Genomic DNA, 15,177 nt, shown 5'->3' with positions numbered 1-15,177 from the left:
ACTCAAAATTATTGAGGAATAGTTTGCTGTATGGGATGCATATTTCAGCCAGGTTGATATCAAGTACATGGTAAAATCTTTATGTTTAAATACAGACTATTTTTTCTTTGAACCTCAGTCTTTTGTTTTAAGTGAGAGTGATAAAAATGCAAATAATGATGATACCTGATTCATATGGTTAATATGAAACTATATAAGACATATATATATAAAGTGCCTAGACTAGTAGTGATATATAGTGAGAGCTAGGTGAGTTTTTAAATTCCTTGCATAGCTGCAGAAATCTTTATTCCTTCACTATGTGTGGATGAGAGTATGCACACACTCTATATACACACCTATAAACATTTCTGAATGGTAAGTCTTGATCAGTAGAAGTCTTCTTTATAAAACATTTTGTGTTATAATTTTATTTATGATAGTTTTTTTGAGATTTAACTCTCAGTACCTCAGCTTCCTTATCTGAAATGAGGATATGTCTATTCCTTGGCCATTTAGGAAGAAGGCAGCAGGTCTTAGGTTTTGGCCTCTTTAACAATCACTTAGCTCTTTAGAGTCTTAAGTTTCCTTATCTGAAAAGTGAGGAGCTCTGGCTGGTCTTTATTTCCTTTTCTAGGCCTCAGATACTTTGACTGTTATAATCCTGAAACTTGGAGCACACAAGCACAGTTCTAAATGTGTCTTTAGGAGCTTCCTGATTTGGAACTATAGTCAGCCATATTCCTTGAGTAACAGATAGAGAGAAATTTGCTTGCACTATTTTGTTGGGAGGAAGCAGGACTGGGTAGGTGGAGAAACAAGGTGCTGGACAGTGGAGGCAGTTGCAACCAATGCTCAAGCTGACTTGATCTTCAGAGTTCTCTCTAGGTGGGAGGGAATTGGGACCTAGGACCCTTGTACTAACCAGTGAATATGGCCTGTCTGAGAAAGAAGCAGTGGTCCTAGGTGAGGCATTCATGACTGAGGGCAGTTCCTAGGCCAGTTGAAAGCTGTGACTGCTGTTACCCTGCCCCAGGAGAGTGGCTTTCCTTGTTAGAGTACAGGTTCAACCCAGCATGCCACAGAGAGTATATCTGACTTTTGAAGAGGAAGCATAGCTGTATTCAGTTAATTCAGAGGGGCAGAAGGTTACATAGATCCAAGAGGTAAAATTAGAATTTTCTTTGGGAATTAATTGTTTTTTATTCCATTCTTCGTAGTATCATGCAGTTGCTTGGCGCATTTCCTTCACCCAGTGGTCCTGCCTCTCCTTGTAGTCTGGTGAATGAGACCACTCTGATCAAATACTCCAGGCTGCCAACTATAAACAAGCATAGTTTCCGGTACTTTGTTTTGGATAACAGTGTCATCCTGGCAATGCTGGAGCAACCGCTTGGAAATGAGCAGAGTAAGTTGTAGCACTCTTAGCTTTCTCTACTGCTCAAACAGTGTGTCCTCAGTTCTTTCAGGGAAGCAGAGATTGTGAGTTCCAAGTAACTATTTGTCAAAAAGATGTAAAGGTATAGAATACCACCACCAGAGAGACGGAGGCCAGAACAGAGAGTGTCACGTGAAGTAGAATTGTTTAAAGATTCTTTATGCATGCCTGAAGTATCACAGTGTGTCAAACTTTTATATAAATCCTCCTTAGTGAGATATTTTATACTTACTATTTATAAAAATCATTACCACACTTTGCGTCCGTGTGAACCTTGGATCCTGCCCCTCTGCTCCCTTCCCCTTTACCTATCACTGTGCTGTTTCAGTCATCACTACCCACACAGGAAGAAATTGGAGAAGTTGTCTCTGAATCCTGCTGCTGTTACTTCCTCATATAATTAGACTCAGTGTCTCTACTGCCCCAGTGACTCTTGACTCTTTCTTTTATACTCCTCCCAGTGCATCAAAATGGAGGCCCTTATTAATGTCTTCCGTTGATTTGTTGCATTTCCTTTCTGCCTGGTCTCATATCCCCTTTGGCAGTTCAAAAATTTGCTTGCCCTTACCACTTCCTTCCTTGCACCATAGTGCTCATCCTTAAGCACATAGATAGTCAGCTGGAAACACTTGAGTGATTGTTCATTGACAAGATAAGACATACAATATTCCCCACTTAATGAGTCTCACATAGGGTGTATGATTTGCTTAGAGTAGCTTGAGAAGTATATAGCTAGGATTCACATTCAGGTTTTCCAAACAATACTACTTTCTGTTGTTGTCCCACCACAGTAGGACTTCTTCAGTGACTAAAGACACATGCAAAGGTAAGCAGAGTCTTTGAGTCCTGTAAAGCTTCTGTTGACTGTAAGCAGAATGTCATAATTCTACAAAATGAGAGAGCCAGCCCTGATTGTAGTAGGATACCATCGCATATGTCCGTCCTGTTAGGTGTAAGCTTAGTGACATTACTATGAGATAGAATGGCACTGTTCATCATTGGTCAGTTACCTTCTTTATCCCAGAGCTAAGGCTTACCTGGCTTTCTCCTGCTGCCTGCTTTTCATTATTCTTCCATCCTCCCACACTAAGCTGTCTGCTGAGCAGCCTGCAAAGTCCTAGAGTCCCCTTTAGGCCTTCTGGTTCTCTTGCAAGGTTTTTTTTTAGGATTGCTTTACTCTTATTCCAGATAAATATACTGCATAGATCATCTACACAGAAAACAAAAATAAAGCAGGTTTATACAATTATAAAGATTTTTTTTTATTGAGATAGTTAATAACAGAAGAAATAAGAACATTCGAACCAATTTTAATTTCCATAACTGAGACTAAGAAAGGGAATAAAAAGGATTTTGATTCTTTAAATACCTCCATCCCTGCACTTCTGCTGGGAGGAAACAGTGCCTGCCTACAGTAGGCAGTAGGAGCCCAGTCTGAGCAACTGTAATATCAACACTGCAGATGTCCAACCTGTTTTCTTTCATAAAAGTTGTCTTCAACACTGGAAGTTTAAGAGAGTTTGTCTAGATAGATACCATCTCTCCAAACTGTGTGTAGAGAGGTATGCGAGACTGTTAGAACACTTACAGTAGAGTGCTTGGCATAGAGTGGGTAGCAGTACTCATGGCACTTAACTGTGGCATTGTGATTTAGGAGGCACCGAGCTAGGACTTTAACCATGAGATGCCCTGCAGGTGATAGCAGGCTATATATTATATGGTTGTTATCTGAAATAAAGAACTTTTACACATGCATTTTATTCTAGATGATTTTTTCCCCTCTGTCACTGTGCTGGTCCGGGGAATGTCTGGAAGACTTGCATGGGCTCAGCAGCTTTGCCTTTTACCCAGAGGAGCAAAAGCAAATCAGAAGGTACATCAGAAGTTACAGTGTGTGAGTGAGTACATCATGGGTGCATATGATTGTGTGTGTACATCCATGTGTGGGGTGATTTAAAGATTAAATAACATTCCAACAGAAAGTCACAGGATACATGACAGTTTTGGGTCCCTAGCCAGGTTTTCTGTCACGGAATTTACTTTAGAATCATCTTAGGAATCTAGAATTCCAGGTCTACTGAATTCCTTACAGGTACCTTTAAAGTAAGGATAGTTTCCAAAAGCTTTTCTGGTGATCCTGATACTCAGTTAGGAGTAAGTATGCCAGGCAGTGGTGGTGCACGCCTTTAATCCCAGCACTTGGGAGGCAGAGGCAGGAGGATTTCTGAGTTCGAGGCCAGCCTGGTCTACAGAGTGAATTCCAGGACAGCCAAGGCTACACAGGAAAACCCTGTCTCGAAAAACAAAAAACAGAACAAAAAAAAAACAAAAAAAAAACAAAAAAAAAAAGGAAAAAGAATTTACTTATATTACTAAAAGTTATTTTTAAATATTAGAATGAAATCCCTCATCATTTGGATTTTCTCCAAATTTAACACCTGAGATGTGTCTGTTAGTGAGCTGAGCAGATTGCATTCTGTTAGTAGCTCTCTAAGACTCAAAGGGGGCGGGGGCAAAATAGGAAAGAAACTAAATTTTTTGAAGGTTCAGTGTATGCAGTGTACATTTTAGGGCACCATGTTGGACCCATGAAGACCTAGATTTGGGCTCAGTTAAGCTAGCTAAGGTTCTAATGAAACACACTTTCTAGAGATGTGTGGAGTGACTTGAGAGCTCTTAGGAACAAAGAAAGTTTGGTCTTTTGTTTGTGATTTTGTTTTGCACGGGGGTGGGGGGGTTGGGGGGGAGATGAAACCTAGGGCAACAGGGCAGGGCCTATTAAAGGTGCAAGCCTTTAATCCTGAAACACTCAGGAGGCAGAGGCAGGCATAGCTCTGTAAGTTTGAGGCAAGCCTGGTCTACAGAGTTCTAGGACAGCCATACACAGAGAATCCCTGTCTCAAAAAACAAAATAAAACAAAACAAAAATCTTAGGACAATGTAGAAATTTAAGAAAGTTTGAGTCTTAAAACTTTAAACTGCCTCAGTTGTTAACTTAAGAGTTGTGTGTGGATGACTGATGCCTGGACAGTAGAGGTCTGAAGCTGTTTATTGCTCATGAAATCTATAAGTTGACAAATATTTTTAGAGAAATGAAATTGAGTACACAGTATATAGGTTTCCTACTTGCACCATTAGCATAACATATGCAGATTCACCGAGCGTTAGTGATACATACACCTAGGAAACTAGAAGCATTAAAGCAGACCAGGGATGTGGCCAGAAGACAACATCTTTAGCAGTTGTTGGATGATGGCTATAATTTTATTTGTGTTATTTTAACAGCTTTTTGTGCCTGAACCTCGCCCAATTCCTAAAAATGATGTTGGATTTAAATATTCTGTGAAGCACCGACCATTTCCTGAAGAGGTGGACAAGATTCCTTTTGTAAAAGCAGACTTGAGCATTCCAGATTTACATGAAATTGTCACTGAAGAAGTAAGACAAATTATTGTTAGCTCCTTCTGATAATTACAAACATTTTTAGGTAGTATATGTGGTCAGACATTGCCCTTAGTGTTAGGGAGGAGAGGAAGAAGGTGTGACTGCCACCAGCAGGTTGACATGTCAAAGGATGGGTATGTAGATTTGTAGATTAGTTTCTTAAGAACTAAACGTCTTTTAGAGACAGGCTGCCTGGGCTGTTGACAGTAAGATTCAGTAGTATGATACCATGATCAAAACCTGATCGTAAAGGTAGATGTTTGGATAGTATAAGAAGTGTGGTTGGGGTTGGAGAGGGGAACACAGCCCTTGAAAGTGGCTAACCCGTCTGAAACTCAGAGCGTTTGCTCATGTGTGGTCTGAATAGTGGAGGTTGAGGTAGTTGTATTATTAAGCCAGGTTGTTTTAGAGGTATCTTCATGCATGAAGGAGTGAAGCTTTAATGTAGGATTGATCGGAAGGTAAGGAATCCTAATTGGTAAGTACTTTAAAAAGATAGGTACTGCAGGGTGAAGATAACCGTCTGGGAGTCAGTGAGAAAACAGCTCAGAGCAGAGATAGCAGGAGACGAAGAAGAAGTCATTGATTAGGGCCTAGGAAAGAATTTTGAGGTATAGGTTTAACTTTGAACCATGTTGGCTTAATACTACGCTCTATGTTTAACTGAGACATAGTATTGATCAGCAGAACTTACCATTTTTTTTGTTGTGTTTTGCTTTATTTTTGTTTTAAAATTGAAAGAAACTTCATTTTGAGGAAATGTTTTAAAAGTATCTAACTTATTTCAGTTAGAAGAGAGGCATGAAAAATTAAGAAGTGGTATGGCACAGCAGATTGCTTATGAGATGCACCTGGAACAGCAGAGCGAGGGGGAACTGCAGAAGCGAAGCTTCCCTGACCCTGTTACGGACTGTAAGCCCCCACCTCCTGCCCAGGAATTCCAGACAGCTCGCCTTTTCCTTTCTCACTTTGGATTTTTGTCCTTAGAGGCATTGAAGGTAATTTTTAGGAACTTCTATGAGTAAATATATTCACAAATTAGCCATCAGTTGATGATAGCTATAAACTTTTGTCAAAATGAAAAAAGGTTGAAAACTAATGAACAAACAAAAAACCCAGCTTATATTATCTGCGTGCAAGTCAGTGGGATTCTGTGCTGCTGCTGTGGGTTCAGTTTGGGCTCAGGCCAGGGCACCTGTGAAGGGATTGCTTCCATGGTAAGTTGAGCTCGGAATTGGTTCTTTCATGCCACTCTTTAAGAAAAATGAAGGTCATTCTGTAGTAAAGTTTTCATTTATTATTATGTCTGTGGGCTTTGGTTTGTGGTTCTAAGAATTGAATGCACATGCTAGGCAAGCACCGTACCAGTGAGCCACATACTCAACCCAGTTCTGTAGTGTTACAACCCAGGCCACACACTCCTGTTCCACAGTTGGTAAGATTAGCTGGTCATGGTGGCTAATGCTTGAGACAAAAAAGGTCAAGACCAGCCTAGTCTACATAGTGAGATCCTGTCTTTAAAAGGGGAGGAGGTATATACCCTAGTATTATAGGTAGGTAGATAGGTAGATAACTTGCCTGAAAAGTACAACTGACCTGGACATATGTCATTTAATTCTTTTAGGAAAGCAGAAAGACCTTGCTGATTGATTGGGATTTCAGCATGTAGAGAGAATATATTTTATACTGTAGAAATTAGTTTGAGATGTGGAATGTAAACATAAAACCTCTTAAAATGGAAAATGAAAGAACCTGATATGGTAGTGCATACCTTTAATCCTAGTGCTTGAGAGGCAGAGATAGGAAGATAGAACACTTGAGTTAGAGGCCAGCCTGGTCTACAAAGTAGGTTCCAAGCCAGCTGGGGTTCATAGTGAGACCCTGTCTCTAAATAAATAAATAAATAACCAGATAATGGAAAATAATAGATGGAGAGAAAAATAAGGAAGGCACAGAACAAAGCCTACAAATGATTAGTGATATTCCTAGTGGAGTAAGTTACCATAGTAGAAGTGGTAAATCGAAATATCTGGGATGAAAATTATTACACCCTTTACTAGCCTTGTTCCTGAGAGTGTAGGTATTTTTTTTCTTTTTAAATTAATTAATTTATTCACTTTACATCCCAGTCACAGTTTCCCCCTCCCCTGTTGGTGCCCCTCCTCACACAACTCTTTATCCTATTCCACCTTCCCTTTTCTGAGATGGGGGACGCACCCCTGAGTTATCAACACCACTACTCTGGCACATCAAGTCACTGCAGGACTCGGTGCATCCCCTCTCACTGAAGCCAAACAAGGTGGCCTCAGTTAGGGAATGGGATCTAAGGCAGGCAACAGATTTGGGAACAGCCTCTGCTCCAGTTGTTGGGGGACCCCCATGAAGACGGAGATGCGTATCTACTACACATGTATAGGGGGCCCTAGGTCCAGCCTAAGTATGCTCTTTGGTTGGTAGTTCAATTTCTGGGAGCCACCACTGATCCAAGTTAGTTGACTTTGTTGATCTTCCTGTGGAGTTCCTATCCACTCTGGGCCCTTCAATCCTTTCCCCAACTCTTCCACAGGGCCCACCGAGCTCTGTCCAATGTTTAGCTGTGGGTCTCTGCTAAGTGGAGCCTCTCAGAGGACAGTTACGCTAGGCTCCTGTCTGCAAGCATAACAGGGTATCATCAATAGTGTCAGGGGTTGGTTCTTGTCCGTGGGATGGGCCTCAAGTCATGCTGGTCATTGGTTGGCCTTTCCCTCAGTCTCTGCTCCATCTTCACCCCTGTACTTCTTGTAGGCGGGATGAATTTTGGGTCAAAGGTTTTGTGGGTGGGTTGGTGTCCTTATTCTTCTACTGGGGGTCCTGTCTAGCTACAGGAATTAGCCACTTCAGGTTCTAAATCCCTCACTACTGGGAGTCTCAGCTAGAGTCACTCTATAGACTTCCCCTGGAAGCCTCCCCTATCTCAGGTCTCTGGCATGTCCTAGACATGTGTTCATGACCCCACCTCTAGCTGCCAATTTCCATTTGTTCTCCTTGTCCTTTCTCATCTCTCTCCTAACCTGATCCTGGTCGCCACCCTCAATTCCTCTCCCCAGCCCCTCTTCTACCCATGTCCCTCCATTCATCTACCTCCTATGACTATTTTATTTCCCCTTCTGAGTGAGGTTCAAGCATCCTCATTTGGGCCTTCCTTGTTACTTAGCATCTTTGGGTCTGTGGATTGTAGTGTGGGTATTCTATACTTTATGGCTAATATCCACTTACAAGTGAGTATGTATCATGCATGTCCATTTGGGTCTGGGTTACCTCACTCAGGATGATATCTTCTACTTCTATCCATTTGCCTGCAGATTTCATGATGTCCCTGCTTTTAATACCTGAGTATTCCATTGTGTAAATGAGCCATGTTTTCTTTATCCATTCTTCAGTTGAAGGGCATCTGGGCTGTTTCCAGTTTCTGGCTCTTATAAATAAAGCTGCTCTGAACATAGTGGAGCGTGTGTGCTTGTGGCATGGTGGAGCATCTTTTGGTTATATGCTTGGAAGTTCCCAGGAGTAGCCTTGGTTTTTCTATTCATGTTAATACTTTAGAATGTTTAAGGATTTAAGAAATAATGTTCATTTTAAAACATTTCTGGGGCTGGAGAGATGCTCAGCGGTTAAGAGCACTGACTGCTCTTCCAGAGGTCCTGAGTTCAAATCCCAGCAACCACATGGTGGCTCACAACCATCTGTAATGAGATTGGATGCCCTCTTCTGGTGTGTCTGAAGACAGCTACAGTGTACTCATCAATAAAATAAATAGATAAATATTTTTTAAAAAAATAAGATAAAAAAATAAAAAATAAAAAATTTCTACCAGAGTAGGAAAAAGTTACCAAGCTTATTTTTGTGAATTTTAGCATATTTCCAATAATTTAAACAAGATATGCTTTAAAAGCAACTGCAAGCCAATTTTATGAATATATGTATAAAAGTATTAAAAGAAAATATTAACAGAATTCTGAATCAGAAGCATGTTAAGTGAATTCTCTTTTACAGCTTAGTATGATTTGTCAAAGAATGTAAGGAGAATTAATTATTGGGAAATGTTAGTAAAAATACTAAGAAAATAATTTAACTCCATCAAACAATAAAGGAAATCAAGGTTTTATAGAACGATATTGGTCTGACCTTAAGAACAGTCTTGAGTTTAGGTCACATCTTATGGGTCTGTACCTCAAAGGCCGTTGAAGTACCCCCACAACACATACAAGTTAGAGCACCTTTTGTACAAATCAGAGGTAACTTGTACCTTGACATATTGGTAATAATAACAATGAGAACATTTAGACAATGAGTTTTTTAACTTTTCCCTTAAATAATTGTAGATTAAATTAAATAACATTGAGGGAGATTAACTAATGTTGAGGAAGATTTCCTGTGGTAACACTTTACACTACAAGGAAAAAATAAAGAAAGAAAAATGAAAATAAACTGTGTAAGAGATTTCATTGAGAAGGAGACAGTTTGAAGGGAAACTGACTTCTTAGTTAGGCAACCATCAATACAATATTTAAAATAAATGAATTAAGAAGGTAATGACTACTTGTAATATCTAGCTGAAAGTATAGTGTGATGGACTGTTGATGTCTTAGCTGGGAGAGGTACTTCTGTAAAGGCCTGTGCAAACAAAGTTTGATCCCCGGATCCCATTGAAGTTGAGGTAGGGATATTAGAGAGCTGACTCCCAGAAGTTTTCCTCTGACTTTCACATAGGCGCATGCATACACTTTGCAAATTAAAAAGTAAAAGTTTAAAACTACAGTGTAAAGTTAGGTGTGGTAGCGTACACTTTTAATCCTAAAACTCTGGAGACAGGTAGGCATATCTCTGAATTTGTGGCCACCCTGGTCTACATAGTTGAGTTCTAGCCTAACCAAGGCTACATAATGAGATTCTGTCTCAAAAATAAACAAACAACAATACATATATACACACAACCCAAGGAATGTGAAAACCCAGTTGCAGCTGAAATAGTAACACAAATTAGATCTACCCTAAAAAGCTTTGTGTAAGGACTACAGGAAGAAACAAAGGAAAGTCACAAGTATATGAACACTCTGTTCACGTGGTATCTGCAGCATGCCAACACTCACAGTTCCTCATCCACAATTTCAAAGTAAAAGTGGAAAACTGGGAGGTCTGACTATATTTCAAGAAAATTCATTGAGTGGCAAAAATCTAAGCACACCTTTACTCCCAGTTCTTGGGAAGCCTCGATAGGTGGATCTCTAAGTTGAAGGCCAGCCTGGTCTATAGAGAAAGTTCGAGACCAGATGAAGATCTGTATGTCTCCATCTCTAAAAAACAAAAACAAAAAAAAAAATCTGCCTTAATTGTCATGGAATTATTTGTAATCTTATACTGTGACTTCTCTTCTGTTTTATATCCGGAAGATAATGTCTGTGGTCAGTGTTTCTCAGCTCTTGGTAGGAATTTAAGTATCAAATTAACAGACCAAGTTCAGAATCTGTCCAGTGTGAAAAAGAGTGATTCTCACCACACCTGAGAACAGCTTCCCAAAAACAACAAAACAGACACCACTGCCAGCAGAATGTTGTTTTGTTTGGCAAGATCCAAGAAGATAAGGGATTAGAAGAAAAATGAAACAAAACTCCATTTTATTTATCTATTTTTCCATTACACATTTACAGATGGTTGTAAGCCACTGTGTGGTTGCTGGGAATTAAACTCAGGACCTCTAGAAGAGCAGCCAGTGTTCTTAACTGCTGAGCCATCTCTCCAGCCCTTAAAATGCATTAATGGATTTGGTATTTTTCAAGAACTTTTAGGTTTATAGAACAGCCAAACAAGAAGTGTAGGGGGCTTGTGTATTACACCAGCTTCCAGACTTCTCTGTGATAGGGACTTCCATTGATGTGGTGTGTTTGCTATAGTAGATAAGCTTGTTGTCATAGGTTATTAACTGGAGTTTCTAATTTACATTAGAGTTCATTATTGCAACAGGCTAATAGGTTTTGACAAATTGTATAACACGTGCCCACCATTGCAGAATTTAAAAAATATTATGGGTTTTGTGTGTACGCATGTATGGGCACATGCATGTTCTCTGTGTGCAGCTCCAACTGCCACCACAGATCCCTGCAAACACTCATCTTTGTGTAGTTTCTGTGTTGTTGTACCTGTTCCTTAATGGCATATGTTTAGAACCATGTATAATACAATCTCACCCTGTTCTTTTTCTACTTAGCAACAGTGAATTTAAAATTCTTGCATGTCTTTTTAAGACTTACTACCTCATTTATTTTTATTAACAAGCAGTTGGTCTATCCATTCACCTGTTGAAAACAGATTCTTATACGTGTTGGCAGTTATGACTGAAGTTGCTGTATAATCATATCCATCATTTTCTGTGGTTATGTTTTTCTTGCATTGAGAAAAATACCAAGGTATGCAGTTGCTACATTGTACTTAAGACAGTGTGTTGGCAAGAAACTGTCACTTATCTTCCAAAGTAACTATTGTGTCTGTATTAGCAGTGGATGAGTTTTTTAAATACATTTTTAAAAGTTCTGAAGGGGATGGAAAGGATGACTCAGCTTTTAAGAACACTGTCTGCTCTTATAGAGGACACAGATTCAATTCCTAGCACCCACACGGCTGCTAACAACTATCTGTGACTCCAGCCCCATAGGATCCTGTGTCGTTTTCTGGGCTCTGTGGGCAGGAGGCATTCATGTGGGACACATATCCACCTTTAGACAGAACAACCATACACACATTTTTTGCATTCTACAAAGCATTATATTCTAGAGAGAAAAAGGATCTCAGATTGTGTGTGTATGTAGTGGGGTGTGTGTGTGTGTGTGTACACTATAACCTCAGTTGTCTGAAGCAAATAAAAATAACTTGAAGTATGAACACATTCAAGGACAGCTAAGGCTACATAGTGACTTGGAGGCTAACATGGGCTGCCATGCTATCCTGACACTGTACTGGAATGAATGAATGACCAACCAATCAACCAAACTGTCACAGTCACAAATGCTGCTTTATAATTGGAATAATGCAGGGATAACAATTGCTCCTTTGTCTTTTGTGACAGGAACCTGCAAATAGTCGTCTACCTCCTCACCTTATTGCACTGGATTCTACCATACCTGGGTTTTTTGATGATATTGGGTATCTGGATCTCTTGCCATGCCGGCCTTTTGACACAGTTTTTATTTTCTACATGAAACCAGGTCAGAAAACAAACCAAGAGGTAAGAGTTCTGAGCTTTCACCCTTCTTCTTCCTGTGCTGTAAACATACTTTATGCCAGCTGTTTGTATCTGTATTTGATATGAGAATTCTGTATCAATGCTTGGGCTTGTTGTTTCATTTAGAAACTGAGTGCTTGTTACTCTGAGCCTAATGTCCTGAGCCTTTCTACCATCAAGCATGGCTAGAGTAGGAGTCAACATGGATTCCTTTTCCATAAGGAATTCATATTCATGAGGCAGAGGAGACTAAAACACCTGAAGGTTAGCTAGCTACAGGGAGCCAGCACTAGGCCTCAAGCTTCAGAGTAGGACAGTAGTCTTAAACACTTGCGGACAGTTTTCCCTGGGCCTCCTGCCAGATAGAAGTGAGCAGCAGCAGATGTCCTTCTATCACAGCAAGCCATTTAAATTGAGGTAAACATAAAACATGATGAAGACACAATTGGCTATGTGTAACAGGAAAAACTAGGAGAGTCAAAGGGAATGTGTGGTGAGAGTGGAGAGCTAAGAGGAGTGACAGGGGATCGGAGTTTCTGTTGGAAACAAGAAATTGAAACATGAACTAGACAGTGGTTGTGACTAGGAGAGGATCAAAGGAGGTGTTAGGTGCTGTGGCCGTATGATCTTGGAATTGCACTCTCATCAACCTGTCGTTAAGTTAGATACTGTAGAAATTTACTGACTTACAGAATGTTTCCATAAAAGCACTGTCTGAAATTGTGTATCAGTGAGCTGCTAATGAGAAAGTTCTTCTCATTTCTATTACTGACTCAACACACACTAAGTTTCTCCTTCCTGTTAGATTCCATGATTACAGACAAACAGTATCTAAAAGGCCATAGTATCACTTTCTAAAGGGAAGGCAGACATGGAAGAAGCACTCATTAATAGAGTGTGTTAATGGGGTGCCTTAGGAGCCTGAGAGACCTAGCCTGATTTGAAGTTTCTGAGACAAGGCCATTTCATCAGTTTGAGTGTCCACTGACCATAGCATAAGTTCCCCAGAGGTAAGGAGAACATTATTGCATCCTGATGAAATCCATCAGGGCACCATTATGCTCAGAGGTTTCATGAAGGGAAGACGGTGGCCGCCAGAAATGAGACTTTGTGCTTTAGTTTGTCAGAGTCCCAGGAGAATCCGATTAGTAAGATTAGGGTGTTGCTCACATGAAAATATGGGGCAAGTTTTCTCCTCCCTGTAAAAGACTGGCCCTGAGACATTTCTAATCCATTCAGTTTCCTTGGGCTTCTGGGAGCTGAGGGTGATTAAGAAGCCATGAAGATTTCTGAATACTTCTTGAGAATATTTGAAACCTCTCCCTAGCCAGTGGAGATTAATTTCTGACTGCTAGAGGTGAGCTTCAAGGTACATTTGAATCACCTACTGCTTCTTGATTAAAGAAGTTATTTATTTACAGACTTCACGTCTAGTCAGGCTACAGGAAGATGGAACTTTCAAGCAGAGCCATAGTTGATATTAGCAAACTTTGTTTGTTAATATCAAGTGAGCCGGCACCTTAGGTGAAGGAGCTTACTGCTAGCCATATCTGGTGGTCTGAATTGGATCTGTAGACCTACATGAAGGAGAAAACTGACTCTCAGAAGTGTGTTCTGACCTCCACATGCTATGGCAATGTGCATGCCCTTCCACTCTCTCTCATACTCTTTTTTTGCTCTCTGGCTGTCTCTCTAGGTAAACAGCCAAATAAATAAATAATCTTTAAAAAGAATTTGAGAGCTCTGGGTAAACAAATGTACTTCTGGAGACTGATTCTGTGTGCACAAGATAACTGTGGCAGTGGTACAGTAGACTGAGGAGTGACAGCTGTAACTTCCTTTTATTTCAGATGTGCAGGGGATTGCCATCAATCAACATTGCATAAGTGACCAGACATTTATAGACTAGCTGCTTCCATTCATCTGAGAGGAGTCTTTAAAATCATGATTTTAAGGTCTTGCTTTTGTTAACACTATAGGCCTGAGGCAAGCTAAGAGAGTCTTATTTTTAGAAAATTCTCCATATGGTTTTGGCACACTCTCCCTGCCTCCTTTTTATTTTTCATTTGGAAAGGAATTTCATATTTTCCTTCCTGTAGAACTGAGTACTTAAGCAGCTGCTTCTTTGTTGTAGGAGCTACCCAATATATTTCAGACCATTAAGCAGCATCTTTGACTTTGGATCCCAGCATCGTTCTATCACTATGTCTTAGTTCCTTACTGTGATAAGATACTCTGACAAAACCAGCATAAGGGGAAAGGGACTTCTTTAGCTCATCATTCCAGCTCCATTATGTCAGGGAAGGCAGGCAGGAACTACGAGGGGCTCCTCACATTGCACCCCATACTCAGGGACCAGAATGCAGGCTGATATTCAACTCTCTCTCTCTTTCTGCTTTACATCATCAGTCTAGAATTGAACTGCCTGCATTCAGGGTGCTTCTTTCCACCTCAGTTAACCCAGTTAAGAAAATACCTTGTTGGGTGATGGTGATGCACACCTTTAATCCCAGCACTCAAGAGACAGAAGCAGACAGATCACTTTTGAGTTTCAAAGCCAGCCTGATCTACATAGTGAATTCCAGAACTGCCAGGGCTATATAGTGAGAAGACAGACAGACAGGCAGGCAGGCAGGCAGGCAGAGAAGGGAGGAGAAAGAAAGAGAGAGAGGTAGGGAAGGAAAGAAGGAAAAGAAAGAACCCTCATAGACATGCCCATAGACCACCCTAATCTCCTCATTGAGACTCCTTCCCAGATTTTGTCAAGTTGACAGTTAATACTAACCATCATACTGTGACAGCAAAAATGGCCTTCAGATGAAAATGAATGTTTAAAAATTTCCCCATGTTTTCATATCTATTTATTTGTATGCTATACCCATCCACATGCCATGGAATGTAGATGGAAGTCAGAGGGCAACTTGCGGGAGTCAGTTTTCTCCTTCCACTGTTGTGTGTGGGGTTCTGGGATCAAATTCATGTTATCAGGTTTAGTAACAAGCTCCTTTACCATTGAGCCATTTTTCCGGCCCCCAAAACCACTGTTTAGAATGAGGGTTTC

The 15,177-nt window shown here is 40.3% G+C and overlaps 1 protein-coding gene across 3 annotated transcripts in view; it reads left to right on the top strand.

Moving 5' to 3' along the window:
• Positions 1–15,177, top strand: part of Ralgapb (Ral GTPase activating protein non-catalytic beta subunit) — an 89,900-nt gene that overhangs the window by 53,278 nt on the left and 21,445 nt on the right. For all 3 annotated transcript variants that reach the window (XM_028786558.1, XM_028786560.1, XM_028786559.1), the window contains exons 19-23: positions 1,200–1,387; positions 3,184–3,290; positions 4,703–4,855; positions 5,650–5,859; positions 11,961–12,119. In XM_028786558.1, the coding sequence (XP_028642391.1) occupies positions 1,200–1,387; positions 3,184–3,290; positions 4,703–4,855; positions 5,650–5,859; positions 11,961–12,119 (817 nt within the window). The remainder of the gene's footprint in view (positions 1–1,199; positions 1,388–3,183; positions 3,291–4,702; positions 4,856–5,649; positions 5,860–11,960; positions 12,120–15,177) is intronic.

The sequence above is a fragment of the Grammomys surdaster genome, unplaced genomic scaffold, assembly GCF_004785775.1.
Source record: "Grammomys surdaster isolate TR1022 unplaced genomic scaffold, NIH_TR_1.0 125561, whole genome shotgun sequence".
Classification (NCBI taxonomy): Eukaryota; Metazoa; Chordata; class Mammalia; order Rodentia; family Muridae; genus Grammomys; species Grammomys surdaster.
This window is presented reverse-complemented; position numbering and strand designations above follow the sequence as displayed.